The 19298-nt window shown below is 39.1% G+C and overlaps 1 protein-coding gene across 6 annotated transcripts in view; it reads right to left on the minus strand.

Moving 5' to 3' along the window:
* NFATC3 (nuclear factor of activated T cells 3) overlaps window positions 1-19298 on the minus strand; it is a 134830-nt gene that overhangs the window by 20722 nt on the left and 94810 nt on the right. For all 6 annotated transcript variants that reach the window (XR_007474513.1, XR_004485032.2, XR_007474514.1 and 3 more), the window contains 2 exons: window positions 18213-18339; window positions 10139-11140 (listed from right to left, as the gene is read on the minus strand). Coding sequence is in view for 3 of the 6 variants with exons in the window: in XM_033434206.2 (XP_033290097.1) it covers window positions 10139-11140; window positions 18213-18339 (1129 nt within the window). In the remaining 3 variants the exon portion in view is untranslated. The remainder of the gene's footprint in view (window positions 1-10138; window positions 11141-18212; window positions 18340-19298) is intronic.

Raw genomic sequence — 19298 nt, forward strand, 5'->3', positions numbered from 1 at the left:
ATCCCACATGCCATGGAGCAACTAAGCCCGTGTGCCACAACTACTGAAGCCCATGTGCCTAGAGCCTGTGCTCTACAAGAGACGCCACCACAATGAGAAGCCCATGAACCGCAATGAAGAGTAGCCACTCCTCGCCACAACTAGAGAAGGCCCGCGCCCGCAATGAAGACCCAACAAAGCCAAAAATAAATAAATTTAAAAAAAAAACAAACCTGTATCAGATCATGATGACTCATCTGTTCAAAACTCTACAACAAAGGCCTACAAGACCCTATGTAAGAGTTCTTAAAAGTGTGATCAAGGACATGTGGGGTTCCCTGAGGACTTTTAAGGGAGTCTTCGAGGTCAAAATTCTTCTTATAATAATACCAAATTTTTTTGCCTTTTTCATTATCATTCTCTCCTGAGTTTACAGTGGAGTTTTCCACTCGGAAACAAATTGTATGTGATGACTTCATTGCTGTGATGGGTGATGGAAAGTGTCTGTGTATTCTTTTTTTTTTGGTACGCGGGCCTCTCACTGTTGTGGCCCCTCCCATTGCGGAGCACAGGCTCCGGACGCGCAGGCTCAGCGACCATGGCTCACGGGCCCAGCCGCTCCGCAGCATGTGGGATCTTCCCAGACCGGGGCACGAACCCGCGTCCCCTGCATCGGCAGGCGTACTCTCAACCACTGCACCACCAGGGAAGCCCATGTCTGTGTATTCTTGTTTTCAAAAGTTCTCAGTTTTAACTTCTAATACAAATAAAAACTGATACATACAAACCACCTAAATAAAAGTTCTTGGGGATCCTCAAAAATTTTTAAGATTATAAAGGAGTCCTGAGAAAGTCTCTTCAGGAAGTGGTGCTGGGAAAGTTGGACAACTGCATGTAAATCAATGAAGTTGATTTACACACCCTCACACCATGTACAAAAATAAACTCAAAATGGCTTAAAGACTTAAACATGAGACATGACACCATAAAACTCCTAGAAGAGAGCATAGGAAAAACATTCTCTGACATAATACCAATGTTTTCTTAGGTTAGTCTCACAAGGCAATAGAAATAAAAACAAAAATAAACAAATGGGACTTAATCAAACTTACAAGCTTTTGCACAGCTGAGGAAACCATTAAAAAAAAAAAACAACGAAAAGACAACCTACGGAATGGGAGAAAACATTTGCAAATGATATGACAGACAAGGGCTTAATTTCCAAAACATAAACAGCTCATACAACTCAACAACAAAAAACCAAACAACCCAATCAAAAAATGGGTAGGGGCCTCCCCGGTGGCGCAGTGGTTGAGAGTCCACCTGCCGATGCAGGGGACATGGGTTCGTTCCGTGCCCCGGTCCGGGAAGATCCCACATGCCGCGGAGCGGCTGGGCCCGTGAGCCATGGCCGCTGAGCCTGCGCGTCCGGAGCCTGTGCTCCGCAACGGGAGAGGCCACAACAGTGAGAGGCCCGTGTACCACACACACAAAAAAGGGCAGAAAACACATGCGCATGCTAACAGATGCTCAACATCACTAATTATTGGAGAGATGCAAATCAAAACTACAATGAGGTACCACCTCACACTGGTCAGAATGGCCCTCATTAAAAAGTCTACAAATAAATGCTGGAGAGGGTATGGAGAAAAGGGAACTACACTGTTGGTGGGAATGTAAGTTGGTACAGCCACTATGGAAAACAGTATGAAGATTCCTCAGAAAACTAAAAATAGAATTACCATATGATCCAGCAATCCCACTCCTGGGAATATACCCAGACAAAACTATAATTCAAAAAGATACGTGCACCCCTATGTTCATAGCAGCACTGTTCACAATAGCCAAAACATGGAAATAACCTAAATGTCCATTGACAGATGAATGGATAAAGAAGATGTGGTACATATATACAATGGAATGCAACTCAGACATAAAAAAGAATGAAATAATGCCATTTGCAGCAACATGGGTGCAACTAGAGAGTATCATACTAAGTGAAGTAAGTCAGACAGAGAAAGAGAAATATCACATGATATCACTTACATGTGGAATATAAAATATGGCACAAATGAACTTATCCACAAAACAGAAACTGACTCATAGACATAGAAAACAGACTTGTGGTTGCCAAGGGGGGCGGGGGGAAGGAGAGGGATGGACTGGGAGTTTGGGTTTGGTAGATGCAAACTATTATGTTTAGAATGGATAAACAACAAGGTCCTAATGTATAGCACAAGGAACTATATTCAATATCCTGTGATAAACCATAATGGAAAAGCATATAAAAAAGAATGTTTATGTGTGTATAACTGAGTCACTTTGCTGTACAGCAGAGATTTGCACAACACTGTAAATCAACTATCCTTCAATTAAAAAGAAAAAAAAAAGGAGTCCTGAGACCAGAAAGTTTGAGAACTGTTGCCCTACACGTTCGGCTCCCCATTACCTCCTTGACCACATCTCCTACTACTTTCCCTCTAGATACCTCATATTCCAGCCACACTGGCCTCGTTGCCATTCCTCAATAAGCCAGACATGCTCTTACCTTAGGGTCTTTCCTCTGCTTGTCCCTTTGGCCTAGAATACTCTTCCCCCAGGTATCTACATTGGTAATTTCCTCATCTTCAAGGTTTTTTCGTCTCATCTTCAAGTTTTTGATCAAATGTTTTCTCATCAATGAGGTTTATTTACTGTATTTAAAATTGTACAGACTTCCCTGGTGGCACAGCAGTTAAGAATCTGCCTGCCAATGCAGGGGACACAGATTCGATCTCTGCTCCAGGAAGATCCCACACACCGCAGAGCAGCTAAGCCCTTGTGCCACAACTACTGAGCCTGTGTGCCACAACTACTGAAGCTCACGAGCCTAGAGCTCGTGCTCTGCAACAAGAGAAGCCACTGCAATGAGAAGTCCGCACACCGCAACGAAGAGTATCCCCTTCTCGCCCCAACTAGAGGAAGCCCTCACGCAGCAACAAAGACCCAACACAACCAAAAAAATAAATAAATAAAAAATAAGTAAATAAAATATTTTTGTCCCTGTGAATGATTCATTTCCAAAGGAACTCAGAAACAGGATAAGAATTTTAAAATAGAATACATCTTTAGACACTGGCTTTGTATCTTACACTTGACAGACATCAGAAAGTTACTATGTTTATTGTGTTTATAGAAGTGAGATTATATAAAGTAATCAACGATAGTTATTTCAGAAGCCACTAAACACGTGCAAGACAATCTAAATTTCAGACAGACCTGGATTCAAATGCCAGTCCCAGTGTCTGTGGTCATATAACACTGTGCTTAAACTCTCTCAGCCACATCTCTGAAAATAAGGTTAATAATTCACTTTTTACAGATTGTTGGGAAGAACTAATGAGCTACTAGCAAAGTGCCTACCACAGTGTTCAAAAAAAAAGTTTTATTATCAAGAAACAGTAACCATAATTCATTATTATTATTTTTAGATTGTAAAACATTTATCACAGATACATCCAGGTTTCAAAGATGTTAACATGTTTGAAATAAAAAGTACCCAATAGAATCAATGAAATACATACTATAAATAGTGTTGGGGCAACCAGTGAAGTATTTAAAAACTAAATTTAGATCCCACCCTCAATACCTTACAACTCAGTGTCTTATACTCCAATAAAGTCTAGGTTAAATAAAAAATTTAAATATTAACAGTAAGATCATTCAAGTCCTAGAGGAAAATATAAGTGGGAACTTTGTATAACATTGGGGTGAGATAAGCCTTTCTAAACAAGATTCCCAAAGCACAGATCAAAAAGAAATGCTGTGGAGCAACTAAGCCCGTGCGCCACAACTACTGCGCCTGCGCTCTAGAGCCCATGAGCCACAACTACTGAGCCTATGTGCCACAACTACTGAAGCCCATGTGCCTACAGCCCGTGCTCCACAACAAGAGAAGCCACCACAATGAGAAGCCCGCGCACCGCAACGAAGAGTAGCTCCCACTCACTGCAACTAGAGAAAAGCCCTCGCGCAGCAATGAAGACCCAATGCAGCCAAAAATAAAAACAAACAAACAGAAATCAAAAAGAAAAGATATATTAGGTTGGACCACCTAAATATTTTACATTTCTATAGACCAAAACACTATTTTAAAAACTGGTAAACAAACGAACTGGCAAAATATATATGCAATACATGTGAGACAGAAAATTAATTCATTAATTATTTTTAAATACACTTTTTGAAGTGAATTTATTTTGAAGACTTCTGATATGCTGTGATATGCTGGCTATTTACTGGTAACCTCTCTTGGATTTTTCCCAGTTTATGTATAAATTTTAGTGTCAAGTTGATTCAAGGAAAAAATTTTGTTCATATACAATATAACTAATTTGTGCCATGTAAGATAACACAGACACACCTGATATGAGAAATAAAAGGTCTTCTCAAATGCTTGCTCTTGCTTCACTGGGTCTAAAAATTAAATTTTCTTATTATATGTCCAAGAGTGGTTGTGTCTAAGGTCCTGAATCCCCATCATGATCCATTCTGCATAAGCCATGATCCAAAGCCTACATGGGTATTATTTGTGGGACTTTTTCCCTCTGGAATTATCCATCATAAATATGTTTGAGGCTGGATGGTACATGTATGCCTCCCAGAAGAGTATTCATGAGTTACCCAGAGTCCTAGTTGAAAGAGAAAGTTCAGTATTATCTACCTCCCTTCACTACTGAGCCCCTAAGTGATTCAACACCTCATTTGGGACCCAGTCTCATCATTGGCTATGCATGGCTTTCTTTTGTTTTATTTATTTAAATACAATAAACACCATTAAACGAGTATCCAACAGGTGGGCTAGCACACTGACAATAATATTTACCCTTCTGCTCCTCCATACCAGTCTCCTGATTTTCCCATCCAAGTTAATCACCTGAATCTTGTATTTATCATTTCCTTGCAACTGGAAAGCAGGTTCATCTGCTTGTCACCTATATAGAACTGCAGCAGCAGAGGTCACGTCTAGAGTCCCTGTTTACAGTCAAATTAGCAATTGCCCTACATTCAGGATCAGCATGTTACTGCACAGAGCCTGCAAGTGGCAGTGTCAGTTTTCACCACAGCAGCAGGTCAGGCTATATTTAACATGTACCCTCTTCTCTGCTGAAGAGCTGTAGCTACGGTTCTGTTAGTCTGTGAAAGAAGGAGGACAAGGGGGAATTGAGGGACTCTAATGGAAAGTTCTTACTGGATTCAGCTCAATCACAAATTAAATGGGCCTGTATTTAAAAGTCTAAGACAGTCTAGTTTAACAATACTATAATCTTAATTAAAATGCTCAAAACACAGCTGTGACAATTTCTATATTTTTTATACTGTTTTAATGTATATCACTTGGTCCAAATCTGGGACATACACACTATAATGCACAGAAGTGTTTAGGAAAAATTACAGCTCCAGGCACACAAACTTTAACATCTGAGTAAACACTCACTGATAATTTTACAGAGTAGCACATGCTTTCCAAGCAGGGGCAATGGTACACTTAGGTAGCAAAGAAAAATGAAAGTAGCAAAAGAATTTTGAACAATACTCTAATTGGTTGAGTAAGTATATATTACAGCCTTCCAAGGGGACTGCTTGAAAGAGAACATCAATTGGTAAAGGTCAGTATTCTGCTGCTGCTACTACCCCAAGGAATAATCCCCCTGAGGAGGGAGCCGCATTACTCTGAAAACGAGAAATGCTTCTGGGACTCTTCTGAGTTTGGAAGATTGACATGAGGGGTCAAAATCACCTCAATGAAACTGAACAAGGATTCAGTTTCTGAACAAACTAAACTGCAAAGTTTAGTCCTGGGTTCCAAAAACATATGTAAAAATCCACAGTGGAGAGGTGGGGGGTGGGGATACAGAATGGATGTGATTTAGTTATGACTAATGACTAGCACTTATGACTCACTAAATTAACAGCAAGATGGAGCTAAGAAAATCCCCTGACCTAACACCAAACTGATAAATAAAGTCTTCTGAACAAGGAAGGTGACGGTCCCAATCCACTTTGAGCTGGCTAGAGTGTTCCCTTCTGGATACGCCCTGCGAAAAGGAACTAAACACCAGGGTTCAAACAGAAGGGAACTACCATGTTAGTGAGGCTGAGGGAAGGATGAAATTGCTGGAGTGTTTTTAAGACTTGGGAAAGAGATCAAGATTTCACAGATGTGAAGGATTATTACAGAACAATGATTAGATTTGTTCTGCATTATTCCAGAGGCATCAGAGCCCACATAAAACAAGGGCAGCTGGAACTTAAAAGGCCCTGAGATGTTCCAAAGAATCTGGAGATGAAGAGACCAAGAGGAATATAATATCACTAGGGATACCAGAGTATGAATTCCAGTGTGAAAGACGAGGATGGAGCAGAGAGCCTTTAAAACTTCATCTATACTGAGAATCTAGAATTTTAAGATTGCCCTGGCCCCTCTCACAAACCAAGGCTCTGCTAAGAAAACAGCACTTTCTTTCATCTATTCTGCTTGCTCTACATCCACAGTCTCAAACCACAGACTGATGAAAAACATGATTGCAGATACTGAAAAAGCTCTTAGAGTACTGAATTAGGAACCAGGAGACTTGGGTTTTAGTCTTTACTCTGCTATTAAATCAGTGTTACCCTGGATGAATACCTTAAGCTCTGTAAAACTCAGATTCTTTATCTATAAAATGGGGGAGCTGTATTACAGTATTTTTAGTTCTACAAGTCTTGAATTTCTGAGCTGAGGTGCACTAATATCTTCTCTATTAAATGTCACTGAATTTATAATAAAAAATTAAGGTGTTAATGTCCGTATTTCTAAAAGTAACAGTCAAGTAATACCTGAATGATTCTTGACAGACTCCATCTTAATTAAAAATTTCAAAAATAAAAAGGATATTTTATTTGTCTTAATCTTTAATTTGATAAAAAAGGGGTAAATAAATATAAAACAAATAGGATTAATGAAAGTTATTAGGATTAGATGATAAGTATATTTAACTAGTATAACACAAATTTAAAGAAATTACTTGTGTCCTCTAGTTGCGGAGTAGAAATTACTTTGTACTTAATGCTTAGCACAATATAGAAAAGTTAAAATTAAACCTGAGCTCAAGCTAACTGCAAAGTTCACTTTAAGTATTTCTAATCCTTTTTGGCGTGTTTTATGGCTTACTTTTAAAGCTTATCAGAAAGGGGCCATTCAAGTACTACAGAGTTCCAAGTACTGGGGAGTTCAAGGCCTATGAAATATGTTATTATTGTTTTTTTAAAGAATTTATATTAAAACTCTGCAGAACTGTAGGATTTTCTAAGCCTCTAGTTTACCTTCAAAGGCAAATCCCCAAAAAAAGGGCAAATCCAAATAACATAATCAATGAGTCAGTTGGCAAACATCAAAAATTCATTTGATATTTGACAGCATCAAAATGTAAATTGCAAAAATTATACATCCAATAATCTGAGGTGCCCAGGAGTGTATTTTAGTTCTCCCACCCCCTCTTTAATTACTGCTAGCACCACTGAGCTTCTTTTTTTTTTTAAGCTTTTTTGTGGCTGCACCGCACAGCATGCAGGATCCTAGTTCCCCGACCAGGGATTAAATCCACGCCCCCTGCATTGGAAGCGCAGAGTCTTAACCACTGGACCACCAGGGAAGTGCCACCACTGAGCTTCTATCAAGTCTCCTGATAGGTGGCAATAAGGGAATTCATTAGCCAGTCCTTGTCCTCTGTGGGGAACTTTGCTTAATTGTGAATGGAACAAAAATGAAATTGCTTTTATATTTGCCCTCATAGACCTCATTTTTCCAGATTCTCTGTTTCTGCAACATATCTTCACATATTCAAAAGAATCTTGACACATTCGAAAGATGAAATAAATAAAAATTCCATAAAGCCTTTCTTTCCAATTTGCTGTCCCCCCCAAAATCACTCAATCTGTGGTAAATTAGAAAGAGCAGGTTCCAGCTTTGGTCTCTTTTTAGAAAAACAGTCTTCATTTGGAAAGAAAATGAGCTGGAATACCCAGCAGCTATGAGACCTGCTTAATAAATCTTGTGTTTTCAGTGGCATCACTGAAGTGGTAGGTTATCACACTCCAGGTCTCACCCTTTGTTTCAGGGATTAAAATTCTAAACACAAACCTTGAAAGCAATACAAGTGTGACAGATCAGATGCTGTTGTGAACATATATTCGTGCAGTGAAATTCTGCACATGCATTCCTAGAGAATGTTCCACTATTCTCTAGGAATTAAAAAAGCTTGGGGGATCCCCTTTAGTGCTGTGTTCTAACCACCACGGCCTGCTGTTGCTGGGGGGCAGCTGTAGTACTGCAAGAAAAAGACTAGACTGAAAAGACCTGCCTCCAGTCTCAGCTCTGCTACTTACCAGTTATGTGATCTTCAGAAAGTCTGATTCTCTAAATATAGCTATCTAGAGAATCAGTAAGAGTTAAATTAGATAACAATGCTATGCAAATTGTGGGTTTTGCTTGTTTACAGCTATACCTTCTGTCTATACACAAATGACCTGGCATATCCCCTTGTGGCTTTGAAAGCCGTCCTCCACTATGCCATCTGCCCTCCAGCCACAGAAAATCATGCTTTCCCAGACATAGCTCTATGTTTCTGCTTCTGTTGTCTGGTTTTCCCTTTGATTCTCATTTACTGATACTACACTTGTTCTTAGCCAAAAGGATAAGAAGTGATTGATCCTTATTTACTGAAAAATATATTCATCCTCCAAGACTGGCTTAAAAGTCATCTCCTCAAGGAAGCCTCTCTGAATCCTTCTAATAGAATCTTTCACATCTCTTTGCTGATCTCCCAATGTGCTTCTTTTATATCTTGGTTGTAAGTGACTAAGACCTACTGCATCATTGTATCCTCATATACTCATCTGACAGTAAAGCCCTGGTGCCAGGTCGGGGCTAGGGTGGGGGCTCCCACATTTTATCATTTTATATACCTTCCTTTTCCCTTATGTTTGGAATTTAAAACCAGCTTTGCAACTAAGTAGTAAATAGTCTCTCCAGATGTATAAAGGAGATGGCTGACCTAGAGTTACTTTTCTACAGATTAATACAGAATCAGAGAGAGAATTAAAATTCTGTGTCCATGTTTCAAATTTTTCATATTGTACAACACTTACACAGGTAGCTTTCACTGAATTCCTATTTCGACAAAATTTCACTACCATATAAATGACAAAGCCAAGAATAAACTCTAAAATTATTACCTGAAAATCCTACCTTGGGGGAATTTTCAATTATTAAAATAATTAATTTCCAGAGTTTGCTGTCCAATTTATGATTTCATAAAAACAGAGGTCTACATACCAACTTGCTACATTTACATAAATAGCTTCTTTTTATCATGGTGCCAACAGCTGTACCAGCAGCAGCAAACCAGTCCGGTCTTGTACCATCACCACTATCTGACTCAGCAAGCTGGCAGGGCCACAGAGAAGCAGGTTCTTTACTTGTTTGAGTCTCCTCAAGGACAAGAAGTCTATCCTCATACCTTTCTAGTATTCCTAGCATTTAACTCTGTGCCTTGCAAAGGTTTAATGAATTAACACTTATGAATTCCATTCTCTAGACACTGTGACCTCACTGTATGTTCTGAAAGGAAAAATGCTCAATAAAAGCTCACATCTTCAGTTCCATCACAAATAGGTGGTAGGTTATTACTCAAGGTCTCACCCTTCCCAACAGATATAAGTGGTAAAATAGACTTTAAAGCATATATGTTCATGTCTATCTTCCGAGTCATATATCAACATATTTCTAGTAAAAACAACTTATTAAAAAGCCCAACCAGGGCTTCCCTGGTGGCGCAGTGGTTGGGGGTCCACCTGCTGATGCAGGGGACGTGGGTTCGTGCCCCGGTCTGGGAGGATCCCATATGCCGTGGAGCGGCTGGGCCCGTGAGCCGTGGCCGCTGAACCTGCCCGTCTGGAGCCTGTGCTCCGCAACGGGAGAGGCCCGCATAGCACACACACACAAAAAAAAAACAAAACAAACAAACAAACAAAAAGCCCAACCATATGCCAATAAACAATCCACGGTAACTTTTTCATGACTCTTAAGGGAAGGAAGTTCCTGGATCTTCACTGCTTCAAAGCATAAAGATGAACTTACCATCATCTAAAGTGATGTCCTGAAGACCAATTGTAGAAAAATTAGGTTCCTGCTCTTCAGGTTCAGGTTTAATGTTCACAGTTGCCTCATCAGGTGGAAATGAAGCTGGATCGCACAAACTGTGACATAATAAGGACGAAGGTGCAGAAAGACCTCCCTGGCCTGTACTTTGTGCTTGAGTTGAGTGCTGTCCAGAATGCATTCTGGTGGCTAGAGACTGTGATGAGGCAGTTCCTGAGCTAGGAGACTGGTAAGGCATAGGCTGTAGCTGAGGAGATGGTGGCCCAGAAAGTGGTGAACTGGCCAAGGGATGAGAGGTTGCTTGGGAAGCTGTTGTAGCAGTCCCTGAATGTGCAGGACCATACGTAATGGGTTGTAACTGAGGGGAAGGCTGACCTGTAACCTGATCGGCCACTGGAGAAGAAAGAGATCTTTGTCCTGTGTTTGAACAACAGTATCCCATTGACTGCAGATGAGGCAAGGTCTGCACAGAATGAGGTGTGTGGGCTAAGAGATGTCCTGTTGAGCCTGAATTTGAAGAATGAAAAGGTATGGATGATGGTGGCTGACAGCCAAGATTTATTAAATTAGGAAGAGCTGCATCCTGCTGAAACAAAACTGGATCAAATTCTTGACTAGAGGCAGCATTAACAGGAAGACAAGTTGGTCCATTGAATACGACATTAGTTTGCATAGGCTGATAGGAAGACCCTACAGGAGGTGTTGGTGCGACTTGAAAAGGCTGGTGCACAACTGAAGAAGGTATCATATGCTGTTCTTTACCAGCACTCTCATCCCTACACTGCAACTGTGGCAGATGGGTTGAGGTTACCATGGATGCATATGTTAGCTGGATGGGACAAACCAAGCTTCTCTGTGCAGACAGTACACTGTCATGTAGGTGTCCTGTATCTGAAGAAGGCCTCTGGGTCTGGACAGGATGAGGCAATGATGGAACTGAAGACAAATCAATCTCTTCTCTGTGTTCTTGCTTCATCAAAACTGAAAAGAAAGTTATTAATGCAAATGTTATTACATAATACATAAAATAATTATGAAAGGCCTTCATTCTAGGCTACACAACTGTAGTGCACACACAAGCCAGGGGTTGAAAACTCAAATGCCTTCAGGGAAGACAGATAATATAAAATATGTGAAACCAGTAAATAGAAGACAACACGGAGTGGTTCTTTCTTCAAAAGTATTCAAGTTAAAAAAAAAGAAAAAAACCAATACTGCATAGATCTCTATGAAGTGATATTGGAAAGATCTCTAAGACACGTTGTTAAGTAAAAAAAAAAGTCAATTGCAGAACATGTGTATATGTCACAATTCGCGAAAAATATTGTGTATGTATATATACACACGCATATACACATGTACACATGTTTTTGCTTATATATGTGTGGATATCTCTGGAAAGATGCACAAGAAACTGATAACTGTTGTGTTTATTGCTGGGAAGGGAAACTAGGTGAATAGGGGATAGGAGCATGAGGAAGATTTACTTTTTACTGTCTAAGTTTTGGGGCCTTTTGAATGTTTTCCACCATGTATATATATTACTTATTTAAAAATAAATAATTTTTTAAAAACCCCAAGATCATTATGAGGTAGGGATTATTATTATCCCTGCCTTATAGATGAGTGAGTATACTGAAGAGGAGATTAAAGACACTAAGATCTCACAGCAGCTAAGTGGTATCATAAGGACTTGAACACAGGTTTTTCTGCCTCCAAAGTCCATGCTTTTATTCACTGCAGTATACTGTATTACCAACGGAAATTCTACTTCACCATTCCACCAAGCAAGCAGAGGTTACAAATACCAATCATCATCCTTTATGACATTAGAAAAGTAGCAGATCCATGAATTAGTTTGAGTCTACTTGATGAAAGGACTGCTTAAAGTAGGAATCAATGCATTTTGCTTATTTTATTTAATATGCATATCAAAACAGAAAAGAGCCGTTAATTTACTGTGTGTCAAAACAACTGATGTCATTGTTTCTCTTGGCAAGCACTTCAGTCCATTTTTCTAAAAATTATCTACTTTAGCCTCCTATTGAAGTGCTATAATACATTTAAAAATAATTTTCCTAAATTCACATCTCATTGTTCCTTCCAAGTTTGTACTAAAAATTAACATAATTAAAATTTTCATGATCTTCACAAAATATAAGAAACTCCATTTTATGTCAAAGGAAAATAATGAGACCCAAAGCAAGGTCAAATCTCATCTGTCCATTTATTAAACCTTTGCCAAGTACAAGTCTCTTCACATAAGCATGGTCTCAATCTGAGAAAATGAAGGTAAGAATTAAGATAGCCCTGATGGTATATTTTACTGTAGAAGAGGTAATTAATGGAGCAGTTGTTTGGGGTGCATTTGAGTTCTGCACTTTGCTCTGGCTTCCTAGAAGAACAGGATAGGTTCATTATCCATCTGCTTTAGCCTCTAAATCTGGCAACTGGTGAGCCCACCTCTAACAATGAGACAACAACCCTAAGGACTGAGAGAAAGGTATATCACCAATCTTGTTGCTTCTGCCACAATGCTCATGTTCTTGACCCAGACCTCCATCCAGTTTCTGATTCTTGCTCAGGTATTTCAAGTATGGTTCACCGTGTCTATTGGCTCCTGACCTCTCTAATGTCTTTTTTTTTTTCGTTTCTTTTTTTTTCCCCCTAATGTCTTGATGCACTTACTTTTCTTCTGACTTTGGCAGCAATAGAACTTTGTCCTTGGACTACTGGATTTTTTTGTCTCCTACTTCAGCTCCTACTCTGGTCTTAAGAAAACTACAGTGAATCCTATATCCAGAGTCATATTTCTACATAAGGAAGGAGAATATCCAAGAAAGCCTACTCTCATCCCTTAATCCTGAATGGAACAGGTGGGGCCCTTGGTTACATAAGTGGTTGGTTATCATGCACTAAAAAGGAGACAGAGGGACTGAAAACTACAGCATAACATCCATCTTTTTTGCATGATCCAATCCTTATTTCTATGTTCCTGACTGACATCTGGGTAGCCAGATTGAGAATTCTGCTCTACTAAATCGAATGCATTTCCATTCTGCCAAATCAAGTATCACTCTTTTTGTCTATAAGAGATTCAGACTCCAACCTGACCAAACCATAAGAAGTCCTCACTGCTGGTCTATGGTAATTTATTCTTGTTTGGAGGGAAATACAGTTAAACAGATCTTATAATACCTACAATGAGATGAGTTTTAGAAACAGAGTAACTCTACCTTTTGTATTATACATGCTAATTCTCAAACTTAGAATGTTGATGAACAGAGGCATCCAGAAAAAAAAAAAAAAAATCAACTGGTCTAGTGGTTTTCAAACCATGAGAAGCCTCACACTCTTCTTGAAGTGGTGGATGTAGAAGAACAGGATGTAAAGAGAAAGAGCTCTGGATTTCCTTTTCCAGTGCAAAGAGAGCACCCAAGCTGGCTTTCATCCTTTTTCATATACTGGCTTTTTGCATAAGATTTTATTTGAAGAATAAACAACCTAAGCAATATGAAAAACACTGCTTTAGTATTATACCCTCATTTTATAGAGGTTAATCAGTAGGTACAGTCTGTGGCAGAGCTGAGATCTGATCTCCTGACTGTAAGGCATGCTTTTTCTCCCAATCAAAACAACCACAATACAAAAGTCAGTTTGTCCAGTCAACTATTTGGAACACAGAATATACCCTTCCACAGGCAAAATATTATACATAAGAGTTTGGCTCTAATGCTGCTCTGAAAAATCCCCATGATGCCAAAAACCAGAGCTCAGATGGTACCCCCAAGTACAAATAACTTCTGCTGGGCTTCAGAGGGAGACACATTTCCTCTAGGGTGGGGGTAGAGCCTCCCACATTGGAAGTTCTGAAGCTAGAAGCTGGGCAGAAGTTCAGACAGCACCACTAAGGAAGGGCTGTGTGCTCTATTACCATCTGTGGTAAGGGTAATTTGTGAATCATACACATATGCCGCTAACTGTCTTCATTCTACAAAGTAAATGGATTGTGGGACAAATAATACTAAACACAATCCCTAATTTAAAAAAAAAATTTTTTAAATCAGCCACTTGCAGCTAATGATTATTCCTCCATTGGATATTGATATTGGTCAGATCCCTATTGCTAGGGGGTTGCCAAAAAGGAAACAAATTAACAAATCCTTTAATAAAAAACATGCAACTTACAAATATCTAAAACTTTTATAAAATTTAAAAAGGAATTATTGCCCCAACATAAACAAATGGCTAAAATCTCTAATATAAAGAATTCATAAAATTAAAAAGACAAACACAATAATTCTAAAATAACAAAGGGTCATACAGTAGAATACTAAAAAGCTATCAAAATTCTGCTAAATTCTATCTGCTGATAAGGAAAAATAAAAATGTTCAGGTTACAAAATTAGTATATATAATATAGCATGGTCCCATTTCTATTTTTCTTTTTCTTTTTTTTTTTTTTTTGCGGTACACAGGCCTCTCACTGTTGTGGCCTCTCCCGTTGCGGAGCACAGGCTCCAGATGCGCAGGCTCAGCGGCCATGGCTCACAGGCCCAGCCACTCCACGGCATGTGGGATCCTCCCGTACTGGGGCACGAACCCGTGTCCCCTGCGTCGGCAGGCGGACTCTCAACCACTGCGCCACCAGGGAAGCCCCCATTTCTATTTTTAAAAGGATGTATCTATATATGGATCAAAAGGATCTAAAAGGAGATAATGACAGTGGAAGAGAATATGGATGTTTTAAAAAAATTTTTTCAACTTGTCTTTTAAAAAACTTCAGTTATGTATTTGCCTTTGTAAAAACTTTATTCAAAATTTCACTTCAGAAAAAAAGTGAAAAAAGCCAAATGTTACAGACAAAAGGCAGTAATCAACCAGAATAAGGACTGTCCAAACACTCCTGTGTGTCCACTCTTCCTTCATTAGTGTGTGCCACCTGATTTGTATTCTGTCAACCATAAAGCCAGTTATGACAGCTCCAGTCCAATCCAATATCTCCCTGCACTCTGGAGTCCCATTGATTTCCATTCTTACATGTAATGCCCTCTAGGACTCTGCCTTTATATTGTCCTCTCAATTCAAGAGCTGATAATGTAAAGGCATTATATTTGCTCCTTTCTGTTTGCCTATTACCACCACTATGACGGTAGTAATCAACACCTCTAACATGTTGACCCTATTGTTTTTTTACCCCAATTCTAGAAGCTCTCTCCTTTCTTATTCAAGTTAGATTCTATAGTTCCTTATCTCAAAAGAATTTTCTAACATTCTTGGACCCTGTTGTCTTTAGTAACTCTCACCCTGGAAGAGCTCTACTATCCATATTTTACCACCTGCCCTGAAGAATCTGAGTGCTGCTTAAGAAAGTTACATAGCAGAGCTAATTAGTATCCATAAATTAACCAATATCAACATCAAAGGTGCCCTTTGATCATGCCTAGAATCCTATTACATGTCTGTGGTAACTTACTTTTCCCTCTTTAAAACAACTTTTTCAAACTTCTCCACACTGTTAAACTGCCAAATCACCGACATTCCCCTCTCTCTGCTCACAATAGGAGACTTCAGGTCATTCTTTACAGAAACAAAATTGAAGCTATCATATGGAAACTCCCTAAACTCTCCATTACTAAATCTGTAAACCTTCCTAATGTATATCCATCTTGTTCATCTCCTTTACCTTCCCTCTTGTTCCTTCTCCCATTTAAGGTCCATTCCAACTTGCATATTTTAAATCCTATCCTCTCCCAACCTTCCCAGAAACCTGATATTCTTTATCATCACTGATGCTCTCTCCTCTGTATACTCAAAATACTCTAGCTGTCTGAATCACCTTTTTAACCTTCTTGGGCCTCTCCCATATAAATCTCACCCTCCACAGTTAGTAAGTTGAGAAAAGACTAAACTGGTCAATGACATCTTTTAAAGTGACAGAAGAAATATGGGAAAAATTATTTTTGAATTACAAATCTGATCACGTCACCTCCCTATTAAAACTCACTTCTTACAACTCTTTTAATACTGTATGATCCAACCAACCATAAGGCCTTTGCATATGCTACTGCCTTTATGTGGAATGTTCTCCCACACTTTATCTAACAATAATTAACAATATAGACTGTACAGCCACACTGCCTGGATTAAAATCTCACCTCTGCCTTTATTAGCTGTGTGATCTCAGTTCACTCACTTGCCAAATGGGAAGGGCAACACTACCTACCTTATAGGGTTATGGGAGGATAAATGAGTTACTATGTATAAACTGCTGAGAATAGCACCCAGCACACACTAAATGCTTTATATGTTTACTAAATAAATGAATAAACAGATGTAGTCTAGGATACGTTATGAGCCCAGACTCTGGAACCAGACTGCCTATGTATGATGTTTGGCTCTAGGAGACCTTGGGCACATTACTTAGCCACTCAGTCTCCTCATTTGTAAAATAAGACAATAACCTATCCCATAGGTTTGTTTTTTTTGTTTTTTTGCGGTACGCAGGCCTCTCACTGTTGTGGCCTCTCCCGTTGTGGAGCACAAGCTCCGGATGCGCAGGCTCAGCGGCCATGGCTCACGGGCCCAGCTGCTCTGCGGCATGTGGGATCTTCCCGGACCGGGGCACGAACCCGCGTCCCCTGCATCGGCAGGCGGACTCTCAACCACTGCGCCACCAGGGAAGCCCCGCATAGGTTTATTAAGAGGATTAAATGAATACAGAAAGGTCTTAGAACAGTACTAAAACAGAGTAAATGTTACATAATTATAAACTATTACTATTACTTTCCAGTTCTCAACTCCTCATAGAAGTCTTTTCACAACCAGTTAGCCTAGACAAGGGTCCCTCTGTTATTTTCACCCACAGCACTGTTTCCCTTTCCTTAACATTCCTTATCTCTGTTTCTAATTACAAATTTGTAAGTAATTTATTTATTTAGAGGTTTATTAGCTTCTATTTGTTCCACTAGATTATAAGCTCCATGAGAGAAGCTAAGAGAGGTTTTACCCAACTAGTGTGCACCCTTAAACACTTATTGAATTAATGAGTAAATGAAATGGCTAATCAAAATCTTTTGTTTTCAAAGGTTTATATTCTATTTGAAAATTATCTGAAATATTTTATTACCAAGTAATATATTAACAAGATCAAGTAATAATAATTTTCAGATTCTGGAATATAAGTGGCCTTCAGAGGCTCTAAATGAAATACAGCCAGGCTTTAAAGAATATGATGACAAATGAATGACTAATAACCAATACCCTCTCAAATTCATGTGTTTGTTCTTTTCATTTACTATAAACCATTTAAAAGTTTTTACAACAAGTTTTGAAGAATAAGGTTCACTATGATTTTTTTATCATTATATGTTCTGGTGACAAATGCAGCACCTAACACAGAGAAGACCTCTATAAATGTCTGTTCTCTAAGTATGTAAACATCAGCGTGAATTACTGCATATAATATTCATGTGTCACAATCCAGATCTGGAAAATTACAGCACTAGAACTGCTGCAGAAAAAGGTGTGAAAGCCTCCTTTGTTATGGTGTCTCTATAAAATCAGGAAATCTGCCATCAATGTTATATTCCCACAAAGTCAATATATGCTACAGTTGCTGCTTGCCAAATGAAAATTTAATGAGACATTTTCCGTTTTGATTGGGAATGGTTGAGATGAAGACACTATGAAACAGGCACACTGCCTTTCTGCAGTGCTAAGGGCACTGGAAGGGCACAAGGTAAGTTCACACATATTCATAAACACCTACTATTCCAACAGTGCTGGTGATTTTTGATAACTCCTGAAAAACAGACTTCAAATCTATTGATACAATCTTTTAATTTCCTTATAATAAGTGACTACAAAATAACAATTTCTATCAGATCTAATATTTAAAGTCAATACAAACTTTACAGATTAAGCATGCATTGGGATTTTTATTGATTATAAGGACCCTACCTTTAAACACTCAATACAGGATTCATTGAATAACTTTTTATTCATTATGAAAGAAAGCTCTATAGTAAACCATCACAACAACTCCTCGTACCTGGTGTGTAAGTAAAACGTTGAGACTGGCTTTTTTTCCTCTTGCCATTGCAAAGATAAAAGTGCACCTGCACTGCAGCTGTAACTGCTGGGTTATGATATGGAGGAACTTCAAGGACAATGTGAGCCTAAGGAGCATGGAAAGCAAGATTGTGTTACACTCAGAACTAAAAATGAAATGCACCTGCTAAACTCAACACGTCTCATGAGTCTTAACTATTCAGGCTCGTTATGCGAATAAACTGGTATATAAGTCATCTGGAGATTTACTCTATGGATACTTCAGTCTTAACAGAGAAAAGCTCTTTCAAGTAAACCATTAAGGGAGAAATTGCTTTTCACTCACCCACTTGGGTTTCTAGTTGTAGCAGAAATCAAAAGTCTTACATATTATACAGCCAGATATTTTGCTGTAATAAATATTATGTATTACTATACATCTTAAGTGGAAGTCTGTTCTCATTTTTAATCAAGTTTAATAGTTCCCAAGTTGTGTTACAGTTTAGATTTCTTATCTTAAATTTTTTTTTGGGGGGGCCCTCACTGTGCAGCTTGCAGGATATCTCAGTTCCCCAACCAGGGATTGAGCCTGGTCCATGGCAGGGAAAGCACCGAATCCTAATCACTAGACCACCAGGGAACTCCCTTATCTTAAACTTTATATTCAAAATGTTCTAAACTGGCAATACACAAAATCTGCATCTATATTAAGAATAATTTTACATATGCAGGGTGAAAACTTTTAGCCCCAAATCAACTGCAATCCTTTTTTTTTAATCTTTCGGCCGCGCCGCACAGCATGTAGGGATCTCAGTTCCCCGACCAGCGACTGAACCCACTCCCCCTGCATTGGCAGCGTAGAGTCTTAACCACTGGACCACCAGGGAAGTCCTCAACTGCAATCCTTAATCTAACTTCTCTAGGTCTTTGGAGAGCACTGTAGGAAGTGGTACTATCTAGCCCAGAAAAAATTCTGTCTTCATTCCAACCAGGATGAAGGGACCACAACTTTCAGTGCTGATTCCTGGAAGGCTTAATGTGAAGGAGTTGGAAGTAGTGTATTAAATACACAACCCCCCGAGGGCTT

This window comes from Orcinus orca, chromosome 20 (assembly GCF_937001465.1).
Source record: "Orcinus orca chromosome 20, mOrcOrc1.1, whole genome shotgun sequence".
Lineage (NCBI taxonomy): Eukaryota > Metazoa > Chordata > Mammalia > Artiodactyla > Delphinidae > Orcinus > Orcinus orca.